The sequence below is a fragment of the Herpailurus yagouaroundi genome, unplaced genomic scaffold (assembly GCF_014898765.1).
Source record: "Herpailurus yagouaroundi ecotype Mexico unplaced genomic scaffold, PumYag 185, whole genome shotgun sequence".
Classification (NCBI taxonomy): Eukaryota; Metazoa; Chordata; class Mammalia; order Carnivora; family Felidae; genus Herpailurus; species Herpailurus yagouaroundi.
Window position 1 is genome coordinate 6,124,275 of NW_024412416.1, and position 12,824 is coordinate 6,137,098.

Below are 12,824 nucleotides of genomic sequence, written 5' to 3' on the forward strand. Positions count from 1 at the left end.
CACATCTGAACCTTCTCAACCACCTTTGGTTAATCTTGCCTTGTAGGAGGAAGGCTGCGAAGTCGCCTCCGTGGGAGATCTCCGTCTTCAGACAGGTGGTTTGCTTGCTGGTATCGTCCTGGGAAGAAGAGAGGGGCGGAAAGAGGGAGCTCAGCCTGAGGACGGACGGGAGTGTGTTTCGGGGTCTCTTGGGGTTCACACCAGGAAACATGAGTCCTTTTAAAGCTCGTGAGTCAAAAAAGATGCCTCGAAATGCTTCATACTTCCCATTTTTGTACAGGAGTTGGTCAAGATCGTATGTAAAGAAGCAGAACTCGATTTTCTGCCTAAACGTTTTTGGACTTATTTCCTGGTTTTTTAAATACTCCAGATGGTTGGGGTGATTGCATACTATCTGTTCTCCTGGTCATATCTGCAAACTCTAAAGACCTGTGCCAGCACTCAGTTATTCAAAATGAGATGAAGAAAGTTCTACTGAAAACTCTGGTCAGGGGCACCTGGGTGGCTCAGTCGGTTAAGCGGCCGACTTCGGCTCAGGTCATGATCTCGTGGTCCGTGAGTTCGAGCCCCATGTCGGGCTCTGTGCTGACAGCTCAGAGCCTGGAGCCTGTTTCAGATTCTGTGTCTCCCTCTCTCTCTCTGACCCTCCCGTGTTCATGCTCTGTCTCTCCCTGTCTCAAAAATAAATAAAAAACGTTAAAATAAAAAAAAAAAAATGAAAACTCTGGTCAGCCACTTGAAGAAAGGCTCCATCTGGACCTTAGCAGTGCCTCTGTCTGTTCCGGCTGCTATAACAAAATACCATAGACTGGATGGCTCACAAACGATGAACCTTTATCTCTCACAGTCCTGGAGGCTGGAAATCTAAGATTTCCAAGGACTGCAAGAACCTGGCCGATGCAGTGCCTGCTAAGGGCCCGTTTCCTGGTTCACAGATTTCCTGCCTGCCACCTTCCCGGTGTGTCCTTACATGGCAGAAGGGTTGAGGGAGCTCTCCTAGGCCTCATATAAGGGCACTAATCCCTTGCCCTTGTCCTTGATGAAGGCTCTGTCTTCATGACCTAAACACCTCCCAAAGGTCCCACCTCCCACTATCATCACAATGGGGATTAGGATTTCAACCCGGATTTTGTGGGGACACAAACATTCAGTCCATAGCAAGTAGAGACTGACTGTAACCCTAGTATGAAATCTACTCGAATTTCAGGCCAGGTGAGAGACTCCATGTTTATGGTTGTCTATGACTTGCTTTTTAATTTTCTTAATTGTATCTTTATAATAACAAAGATAATTAGTAGTAGTATAATATTTTAAGTTTATTTATTTTGAGAGAGAGAGGATGAGCAGGGGAGGGGCAGAGAGGGGACAGAGGATCCAAAGTGGGCTCTGTGTTGACAGCAGAGAGCCCGATGTGGGGCTCGAACTCATGAACTGTGAGATCATGATCTGAGCTGAAGTTGGATGCTTAACTGACTGAGCCACTTGGGTGCCCCAAAGATAAGTATTATTATTTTTAAGGCCTTTATTCAGGCTCTGTGCTGACAGCTTGGAGCCTAGAGCCTGGAGCCTGCTTCAGATTCTGTGCCTCCCTCTCTCTCTCTGCCCCTGCCTTCTCTCTCTCTCTCTCAAAAATGAATAAACATTAAAAAAAAAAAAGAACTTTATTAACAGGTGCTTGCATTTTGTTGACTTTTTGAAAAAAAATCAAGTTGTAATGTTTTATTGCAAATTAAAAATGAGGTGCTTAAAAATCTCAACTTGGCTAGATACGAAACAATTTTAAAACCATTAAAAAAGTATATTGGAAAAAAAGGCTTTTTGAAAAACCCATTTGGTATTACCAAAAAGAGACATCTTCAGGTAAAAATAAAAATCAGGGGTACCTGGGTGGCTCAGTCGGTTGAGCATCTAACTCTTGATTTCTGCTTAGGTCATGATCTTGCATTTGGTGAGATTGAGCCCCACATGGGGCTCTGCCCTGACAGTGCAGAACCTGCTTGGAATTCTCCCTTCCCCCCTCTCTCTGCCCCCCTCCTGCTTCCGCACTCTCTCTCAAAATAAACAAACAAACAGGGGTGTCTGGGTGGCTCAGCTGGTTAAGCGTCCGACTTCGGCTCAGGTCATGATCTCTGGATTTGTGAGTTCGAGCCCTGCGTCGGGCTCTGTGCTGACAGCTCGGAGCCTGGAGCCTGCTTCGGATTCTGTGTCTCCCTCTCTCTCTGTTCCTCCCCTATTCATGCTGTCTCTCTCTCTCTTAATAAACATTTACAAATTTTTTAAAATAAATAAACATTAAAAAAACCCAGATGCTGGCATAAATAGTGACACTAGTTCCAGTTGTCTGGTCAACAGTAGAAAAACAAGGTCTTCAGCTCCGATCTTTCGTTTGCCCCTTACTGCTGGGATTTCATAATCATTTCTATTTCCCCCGTCTCCCAATTCCCTCCCCTCCAGCAACCACCAATCAGTTTTCTGTATTTAAGAGTCTGTTTCTCTTTTTTCTTTGTTTGTTTTTGTTTCTTAAAATCTACATATGAGCAAAATCATACGGTATTTGTCCTTCTCTAACTTATTTCACTTTGCATAATACTCTCTAGTTCCATCCATGTTGTTGCAAATGATAGGATTTCATTCTCTTTTTATGGCTGAGTAATATTCCATTGTGTGTATGTATGTATATACCACATCTTCTGTATCCATTCATCAGTCGATGGACACTTGGGTTGTTTCCATAATTTGTCTACTGTAAATAATGCTGCAGTAGACACAGAGAGGTACGTATATCTTTTTGAATTAGTGTTTTCATTTTCTTTGGTTAAATCCCCACTAGTGCAATTGCTGGGTCATAGGGTAGTTCTATTTTTAATTTTCTGAGGAACCTCCATACTGTTTTCCAGAGTGGCTGCACCAGTTTGCATTCCCACCGACAGTGCACGAGGGTTCCTTTTTTTCCACGTCCTTGCCAATACTTGTCTTTTTGGGCTTTTGAGCCTAGCCATTCTGAGAGGTACGAGGCAATATCTCATTGTGGTTTCGATTTGCATTTCCCTGATGATGAGTCATGTTGAGCATCTCTGCATGTGTCAATTGACCGTCTAGATGTCTTCTTTAGGGAAATGTCTGTTCATGTCTTCTGCCCAGTTTGTCATTGGATTATTTGGTTTTGGGTGTTGAGTTGTATCAGTCCGTTGTTTATTTTGGATCCAAACTCTTTGTCAGGTGTATCGTTTGCAGATACCTTCTCCCATTCCCTAGGCTGCCTTGTCATTTTGTCGAAGCATTCCTTCACCGTGCACCTCTTATCTTGGTGTAGTCCAGGTGGTTTATTTTTCCTGATCACGTCTTGTCAGAGGACTGAAGCGGGCGGTGGAAGAGTTGGTAAGCCTGCATTTACTCAGCCCCGCCCTGCTCCGCCTTGGGAACCAGGAAGTCTCACCCGAATTCTTGGCTGCTTTTGTCCCTCTGCCATCTTATGGCTTAGGTTTTCTGGGCGTTTGCATTAGTAACAGAAGTTGCGGGGTTGAGGTGGCTGCTGACCTTGGCTCTCATCTTGATTTTCCCCCAATACAGATTCTCTCACTGGCGTACCTGGTTCTGCGCCCTGCTTGTCAACCCCCTCCATCCATTCTCCCTGCGCAGGAGGGTTGGTGTGGTATGGCGGGTCTCTGCCTGTACACAGGTAGGGACTGTTGCCTGCACCGGGCCCAATGCTGCGGGGCCTGACCTTCAGGGGCACCTTCTGACCCCTCATTCCTTCCCCCACTCTCACTAGGTGGGATCCTGCTGGTGATTGCATGGAGGTCTAGCCGTAGACGGGGACAGCATTCACAGTGGCTGTGTTCCCCTACAGATGTACTGTCTTATGCTGAACTCCACCAGGGACTTAACACCTGCTGCCTCACACACTTTCTCCTCCAACAGTACCAAACTTCACCGTCTCGCCATCTCCTACACTGAAAGGACCCTTCCTGGGGTTACTCTCTATGGCAATCTACCATCCAAATACATCCTCCTTGGTGTCTTTCCTGCTGATGAAACCCTGTCTGTTCTCCATATGGAGCCATCTGACTGTTCCCTAACCATCGTTGCCATGACCTCCTTGTCCCCGCCAGCAGGTGCCAGTGCTCCCTGCAACACGGCAGGTGGTGTGGGCAGGGGCCTCCGCCTCACTGCTCGGGATTGTGCTCATGCTGTCTGGGGCCAGCTGTGACAGCGGTGGCTCCTCCTGGGGTGTGAGGGTCACTGGGCTGGTGCTGGCAGTGGTGGGGGAGGGGGGCTGCTCAAGGCTCTCAGGGCTCCAGTTAGTTCCTGCTACAGAGTGAACTCTAATAACATCTTTTGATGAGGAGTTTTAATTCTTTTTAAACAGCTTTATTAGAAATATAATAACATATACTAACTACACGTTTCATGTTTATTTATTTTTGAGTGAGAGAGAAAGAGCAAGAGGTGGAGGGGCAGAGAAAGAGGGAGACACAGAATCTGCAGCGGGCTCCAGGCTCTGAGCCGTCAACACAGAGACCGACACGTGGCTGTGAGATCATGAGGCTTAACCGACTGAGCCACCCAGACACCCCCCGAACTATACACGTTGAAAGTGTACAATTTGACGTTTCAACATATGTATATCCCTTAAAACCATCACAAGACCGTGAACATATCCATCACCCCCAAAAGTTTCATCCTGCCCTTGGTAATCATTCCTTCCACCTTCCTCCCACCGCACCCCAGGCAAAAACTGATGCTCTCCGTCGCTACCTTAGTTTGCATTTTCTAGAATTTTATATAAATAGAATCATTCAGTATGTACTCTTTTTGTTTCTGATTTCTTTCACTCGGCGTAATTATTTTAAGATGCAACCACATCGTCATGTGCCTGAATATTAATAGTTCATTCCATCGTGTGGGCATACCGCAATTGGCTTATCCACTCACGTGCTGATGGACTTTTGGGTGTTTCTGGGTTTTGGCTCTTACGCGTAGAGCTGCTTACAAACAGTCATGTGCACGTATCTACATGGAGACATGCTCTTATTTCTCCTGTGTAAATATCAAGGCGTGGAATGCCTGGATTGTATGGTTGGCGTACGTTTAACTTTTCAAAAAAAACTGCCAAAGGGATGCCTGAATGGCTCCGGCAGTACAGTGAGCAACCCTTGATCTCGGGGTTGTGAGTTTCAGCCCAGTGCTGGGCGTAGACATTAAATGAATTAATTAGTTAAAAAAATAAAACCTGCCACAACGATTGTACCGTTATACTTGACCACCAGCAGTGCACGAGAGTTCCAGCTGTTCTGTGTCTGTGTCCCTGTCAGCACTTGGTATGGTCGGTCTTTTTAATTTTAGCCAGGCTAATACATGCACGGTGGTAGGTCATCATGATCTTGACTTGCATTTCACCAATGACTAAGGATGTGGAGCATCTTACTCTCTTTCCAAATAGCTTCTTTGGTCAGCTGTCTTTTCTTTTCAAATCCTTTGCCCATTTTAAAAGCTTTTTAATCCTTCATTTTTGAGTTTGTGTTTTGAGAGTTCATCACGTGTTTGGGATTCAAGTCATTTCTCAGGTCTGTGATTTACAATTATTTTCTCCCAGTCTATTGCTTGTCTTTTTATTCTTTTACCAGTGTCATCTACAGAAGAAGTTTTAAATTTAGATGAAGTACAACTTGTCAGTTTTTTCCTGTATGTTGTGCTTTTGATGTTGTAGCTAAAACTTTCTGGCCTAACCCCAGGTCACAAGACTTTCTCTTATGTTTTCTTCTAGAGGTTTTATGATTTTAGATTTTACATATAGACATATGACCCACTTCAAGTTAATTTTTGTGTTTGTTGTGAGAATAAGAAGTTTTTAACTTTGATGAAGTCCAATACCAATTTTTTCTTTTATATTCAGTGCTCTTCATGTCCTAAGAAATATTGTAGCAAATATATTTTCTTGTGTTTTCTTCAAGAAACCTTTACATTTAGACCTATAATCCATCTCAAATTAATTCTTTTAAAAATGTTTATTTATTTATTTTGTGTGAGAGAGAGAGAGCGAGCGAGCACGGGCACACAAGTGGGGAAGGGGCAGAGAGAGAAAGAAGGAGACAGAGAATCAGAAGCGGGCTCCAGGCTCTGAGCTGTCAGTGCCGAGCCCGACACGGGGCTTGAACCCATGAACCACAAGATCATGACCAGAGTTGAAGTCAGACACTCAACCAACTGAACCACCCAGGCACACTTCGAATTAATTCTTATATATGGTGTAAAGTAGGGCTGAGGTTCATTTTCCCTCCCACTTTTTTTTTTTTTGATGTTTATTTTTATTTTTGAGAGAGAGCATGAGTGGGGAAGGGGCAGAGAGAAAGAGGCAGGGACAGAGGATCAAAAGCGAGCTCTGTGCTGACAGCAGCGAGCCTGATGCGGGGCTTGAACTCACAAACCATGAGATCATGACCTGAACCAAAGTCGGACGCTCAACCGATTGAGCCACCCAGGTGCCCCATCCCTCCCACATATTATTCTAGCATTCCAGCATCATTTGTTGAAAATACTTTCTCTTCCCCACTGACTTTCTTTGATGCCCATCAATGGTATTCTTTATAAGACAATGGTATTTTTTATAAGGCAATTAAAAATTTTATGGTGGGTTCATTGAGTCACAAAACACTTTCTGAGAACCCACTGAATACAGGTAGTGTGCTAGGAGCAAGGGAGGCATGGGTGAATAGTGTCCCCTGCCCTCAAGAAGGTTACGTCCAAGAGAAGAAGCAGTCATACAAACAAATAGGATGGATGGTGGAGAAAACACTGTGACAGAAAGTCGTGCCGTATGGGGGTAGACAGAGGAGGGAGAGACCGGGTCCTTGGGGCATAAGAGGGAAAGTATCTCAGAGGATATATTTGAGCTGGTCTTGAGGGAAATGTAAGGAAGGAGGGAGATTTAACAGGCGCACATGGTAGGCAGGGAGGCAAGGAGAATACTCCCAACAGAGGGAACAGGATGTGAAGCAGCCTGGAAAATTCAGGGACCTGTAAGTAGTTGTTGAATGTGTCGGTCTGGTGCTCAATCTGGACTGGAGTTCCTTAGTAAGCGTCTTCTCTGGACAACATGGTAAGTGAATCCAAGGCATTCAGCATGTGCCCTTGGATGGCGGGGCATCTTTTAATCGGATCTCTTAGAGGAGGTGCTCTGTCCAGAGAGTCGCTATCTTTCTACTCTAGGACAGCTGTCGTCACCTCTATATTAAAAGTAAACTTCATCTGCTACAGCTCTTAGCCCAGCCACAGGGAAAAGAACAGGAACTTACCACTTCATTGATGGCTTTGATTAGGAAAAGACCATCCTTACAAAAATAAAACAGTCTAGCGATACCTGAAACGGAAAAATCAGTGACAGACCATTGAGTCAGAGAAGAACTGGCATTTTATATCTGACTTTCTGAATTCTCATTGTGTGCTCATGGGTCCTTAGGCCTCCTCCTGGCCCCTCCACAGCCCCTGCTGATCTCAGTCTCCCTGCTTTCCTCCACCCCTCTCATGACGTGTTCAGGCTGTTCTCCCTCCTGGATCCTCCCTACCAACACTGGCCCATCCTCTTGTCCTGGAAGCCTCTGGAAAACACTCATAACTTGCCCCAATACCCATACTCCAGAAGGGCAAAGGCAAAGGGCCCACCCTGTGAGCAGGTCTAACTCAACCCACTAAACATCTGAGGGATATCTGCTCCATGACCACAAATGTCCCAGGGACAGCCAAGGCACTCTCTTCCCTCAAGCGCACTGCACTGAGGGTCACACGGACGTGAAAGCAAGTAGACATAATGCAGCGTGATAGATGCGATCCCATCTTTAGGCCCCACTCCTCCTGAGTATCAATATTCCCCTTCCTGCTGTCCCAGGGCTGCGTGTGGTCAGCTCAGACCGCTGAAGCCTTATTCCCCTATGACTGCTGTCAAGGAATGGCATCATCGTCCACCCCATTATCTAAGGCAGAGAGGAGGACCGTTTTTCTCACCTCCCCACTCACATCCCTGCTCACCTACCCCCTACGCATATTCCACTGCTGGCCTAGTTTTGCCATTATGTTTACCTTTTTGCTTTTTAAACTTTTTATTTTGAACTAATATTAGGCTTGTAGAAAAGTTGCGAAAATAGTTGAGTTCCCATATATCGCTCACATCACTTCCCCCGTGATAACATCTTACATGAACACAGCACCATTTTTCTTTTCATTTTACCAGCCTGTGCCTTGGTTCAGAACTTCATAGTTTCTCTCTTCGATGAATGCAACGCTTCTTCTTGGTTTCCCTCCCTGCCCTTTTTTTTCTTTTTCTTTTTTTTTTAAGCAGCAAAAGATGGGTTTATTCGGGAATAGTAGAGAATTGCAACCCTGGACCAGCAAACTACTGCAAAACCACATCTCTGCCTCTCATTTTGACTTTTCAGACTGCTACCATGGTGTCCTTCCTAAAATGCCAATCTGGTCAGGTCACTCTCCTGTAGAAACAGGGCCCTCCAAGACTCTCTATGGTTCCATATACAATAGTCCTCATGAAGGCCTGATTCATCCTCAAGCTGAGGGAAAAGAACCAATCCCTGGTTTCTATGAGCAGCAAGATTTCTGAATACCCAAAGGGTGGGGACTCTGGGTCCACGTTGGCTGGTTCAAATCCTGCCTGTACCCCTTACCTTCTATGTTACCTCAAGTGAGTTATTTAACTTCAGTGCCTCAGATGCCTCTTCTGAAAAACAGGGATAATAAATTGTACTTATTTCCTAGGGCTGTTGTCAGTGTTAAATGGGCCATCCTATGTGTAATGTTAGAATAGTGCTTGGCACACCATCCTGTTCTGTAGACGTTAGTTAATGCTACGTGGTCAGGGAGAATTCTCCATGTCTGGCCTCACCCATACCTGGAAGGGAGATTTAGTTGAATGGTCTATAGACACTTATAAATTAGGCTAAAAAATAAATAAAACGAACGAGTACCTGTTTCATCCACAGGAGCAACAAGTATTTCACTGCCCAGATCTGCGGCCCAGATGGAAGTGACATCAACCTTAAGTTTCTCCCAAATATACAGTCGTTTAGCATCGTACAGATTATAGATGGAGAACCCTTTGGCTCCTCCAATGAACACATAGTCTTGGGAAACAGCCATACAATTTGGCATTTTGTTGAGCTGGGAAAACAAAAACAAAGAAGAAAGGAATGCTTTTCAGCTGCCCCCATCTGCAAGAATATGAGCTGATTTTTCAGAGAGGCATGCGGGTCCTTCCTGGATATAGTATCACCCCAAATAGAGCTCATCTAAATATCTTGCCCAAGGGGCGCCTGGGTGGCGCAGTCGGTAAAGCGTCCGACTTCAGCCAGGTCACGATCTCGCGGTCCGTGAGTTCGAGCCCCGCGTCGGGCTCTGGGCTGATGGCTCGGAGCCTGGAGCCTGTTTCCGATTCTGTGTCTCCCTCTCTCTCTCTGCCCTTCCCCCGTTCATGCTCTGTCTCTCTCTGTCCCAAAAATAAAAATAAACGTTGAAAAAAAAAATTTTTTTTTTAATAAAATAAATATCTTGCCCAAGCATCAAGACAGTCATAGCATTCTACTTTTAGGGGAAAGGAGCCAGAGAAAACAAGTACACATTCACAACACTGACCCTGACCATGAGCCCTCTGAGAAGTGGACAAGTGGTCCCATTCCCTGTACTTTTTTCATCTAGAACACTGCAGAAAGAGCTATAGCTGAGGCACTGGCAGATTCTCAACCATCAAGCAAAAGGGTGATTAATATATTCAGAAGTGTTTTTTTTTTAATTTTTTTTTTTAACATGTATTTATTTTTGAGACAGAGAGAGACAGAGCATGAACGGGGGAGGGTCAGAGAGAGGGAGATACAGAATCTGAAACAGGCTCCAGGTTCTGAGCTGTCAGCACAGAGCCCGACGCAGGGCTGGAACTCACGGACTGTGAGATCATGACCTGAGCCAAAGTCGGCCGGCCGCTTAACCGACTGAGCCACCTAGGCGCCCCTCAGAAGTGTTTTTAAATAACAACAGAATATAAAAGACTTTCTGTATAGTCTTCAACTAACCAGAATATCCATTTCCCCGGGGCAATTGCGAGACCCATTTTAATCAACGACAGCATGCTTATAATCTTTCAGAAATGCCCCTGTCTTATTGAATGAAGGATCCTTGGAGGAATTCCTTCCCCGGATCAGGCGTTTTCATTTATTAGTACTCAGCTGGGAAACAGGGACTCCTGGTCGGCGGCTCCATACCTTGCTTTCTACAAGCGGAAGGTAGATGGTGGGCTGGACCCGGCCGTGCTCCGCTTCCCTCAGCGCATCCCTCTTCATGATCACTTCCCAAGCCTGGTCAAACAGAAGGTTCACCATCTTGTTGATCATTCGGTAAGGCTGAGGCAGGGATTCCAGCTCCTGTTCTGAATCTTTGAAGGCAAAATCCTTTTCATCGTCCTGAGGCCAGTCCTGCTCTGTTGGGGACGGCACCTCCAGCAGCACCTTTCGTACAAAGCTGGAGAGCCTCATCTTACGGACTTGACTTCCTCCGGGGGATGACATCACAGAAGCTGGCCCTGGAAACTTCTATGAAACTCTGAAAAGCTGATAAAGGAAGCAAGCGAAGGAACTTTGAGAAACAGGGCAAGTTACCAGAAGACAGACAGAAGTCATCCCTTCTAGCACAAAAACAGGCCCATGGGGACTGTTTATTCTAGAGACGGGCACTTTCCTTATTTACCACAGGGCCCTTCATATTAGTATGGGTATCATGTTAGTATGGATATATGCTTTTCATATCAGTAAGGAGAGCAGCAGAAACGGGTATTGACAAGTCGCATCTTCCAGGCTAGCCCAAGATGACGTGTGTGCACTATGGTGCAGGGAGAGGAATTAGGTATTCTTGTTGCCCTTCTCCTTCTGCTAAGAGAGCGTCCGTCTCAGTCCCAACTAGAAGCCAGCCTACCCCCTACGTTCTCCTGCTTCTTCCATCTCCGCAAATGGCTGTGCCCAGGCCAGCTGGGTAGCGAGCCACGTCTGCTCTCCTTCGTTTCTTTCACCTCCGACCAGATGCCGTTAAGCACTTCTAATCCTTGCTGTCTCATTTGCTCCTTTCTCTCTAAGCCCACAGCTACCAACCAGGAGTTCTGTAGGCACAGTGCCCAGGGCCTGTGAGATTTTTCTAGGGTCTACAGAAATGTTTGAGACTTGAAAATTGACTAAAAGGAAACAAAACCCCCACAAGATCAAAACTGTTCGTCATTCACAAAAATGTTGCAACTTTCTGGCTCCAGCCTGCATGTGGGCATCATGTTTCTGTACTTTATAAGACTCAAACCTGTACGAATTATAAAAAAGGCTTTCAAATATTATAGTTAAATAAAGCCATTTAATGTGGCACATGGGGTCTGTTTTAAGATGAGTAACATGTAGCAGAGTGGGGTCCTGCACTGTCAGCACTGGAGGCCGTGGAAGTCTTGTGAAAACCCGCGGCCGTCATCTTTCCTCACCTGCTAGGGTACACCTGTGATGTTTCCGGCGCATGGGTAGAGGAGCCAGGTGTCTGAATATGAGAGAAAAGAACCACCTGAAAGAATTGGTAGGGACAGTAAACCGAGCTCCCACAGGGCCAGGGGTAATGCCTGTTTCCACCAGGGAGAATGGAAAGCCTCGTAATTCACAAGCTTTGGGTGGAGTGCTCAGAAGAGTCTTGCCAAGTAGCGGGGAAAATTAGCCCTCGAATAAATGCTGCTCTGGCATTGCCAATCCAGTCTTAGAAGTTACAAGATCAAACGACTGATAAATAACTGCATACCAAAACAAAGCTTAAGAATACTTAGAGGAGGGGCGCCTGGGTGGCGCAGTCGGTTGAGCGTCCGACTTCAGCCAGGTCACGATCTCGCGGTCTGTGGGTTCGAGCCCCGCGTCGGGCTCTGGGCTGATGGCTCGGAGCCTGGAGCCTGTTTCCGATTCTGTGTCTCCCTCTCTCTCTGCCCCTCCCCCGTTCGTGCTCTGTCTCTCTCTGTCCCAAAAATAAATAAAAACGTTGAAAAAAAAATTAAAAAAAAAAAAAAGAATACTTAGAGGAATACAGAAATATCCAGCATCTAATGAAGGAAATGTCTGGGATCCAATAAAAAAACTACCTGGCATTCAGAGGCAAGAAAACACACCCATAATGAAGAGAAAAGTCAATTAATTGAAGCTGAGTCATAGTCAACACAGCTATTAGAAGTAGCAGGGAAAAAACAGTATATATATATGTATATATATATAAACAACAGAATATAAAAGACTTTCTGTATAGTCTTCAACTAACCAGAACACCCATTATACACACACACACACACACACACACACACACACATATATATATATTCCACATGTTCAAAAACAAAGAGGAAAAGTCAAGTAGAGATGTGGAAGGTACAAAGTAACCCAAACTGAACTTTTATTTATTTAGTTTTAAACTTTTTAATGTTTATTTATTTTTGAGAGAGACAGACAGACAGGGCATGAGTGGGGAAGGGACAGAGACACAGAATCTGAAGCAGGCTCCAGGCTCTGAGCTGTCAGCACAGAGCCTGACACGGGGCTCGAACTCACAAGCTGCGAGATCGTGACCTGAGCCGAAGTCGGACCCTCAACTGACTGAGCCACCCAGGTGCCCCACCCCAACTGAACTTCTAGAGATGAAAACTACAGTGTCTGAGATGAAGAACACGTTTGATTAATCACAAACTTTCAGAGCAAAATAAATTAGAAGATTAGTGAATTTGAAGATACAGCAATAGAAACAACCAGAAAAAATGAAGTGAGGTG

General features: G+C 45.4%; 1 protein-coding gene and 1 long non-coding RNA gene across 5 annotated transcripts in view; one reads left to right on the forward strand and one right to left on the reverse strand.

The window, feature by feature from the left end:
- Positions 1 to 485, forward strand: part of LOC121042397 (uncharacterized) — a 40,158-nt gene extending 39,673 nt beyond the window's left edge. The window contains exon 4 of the long non-coding RNA XR_005796165.1: positions 47 to 485. This is a non-coding gene — a long non-coding RNA (uncharacterized LOC121042397). The remainder of the gene's footprint in view (positions 1 to 46) is intronic.
- The window catches only part of WDR93 (WD repeat domain 93), a 51,230-nt gene that overhangs the window by 32,655 nt on the left and 5,751 nt on the right, over positions 1 to 12,824 (reverse strand). For all 4 annotated transcript variants that reach the window (XM_040493670.1, XM_040493669.1, XM_040493671.1 and 1 more), the window contains 4 exons: positions 10,263 to 10,607; positions 8,976 to 9,168; positions 7,296 to 7,360; positions 40 to 118 (listed from right to left, as the gene is read on the reverse strand). In XM_040493670.1, the coding sequence (XP_040349604.1) occupies positions 40 to 118; positions 7,296 to 7,360; positions 8,976 to 9,168; positions 10,263 to 10,565 (640 nt within the window). In that variant the 5' untranslated portion in view covers positions 10,566 to 10,607. The remainder of the gene's footprint in view (positions 1 to 39; positions 119 to 7,295; positions 7,361 to 8,975; positions 9,169 to 10,262; positions 10,608 to 12,824) is intronic.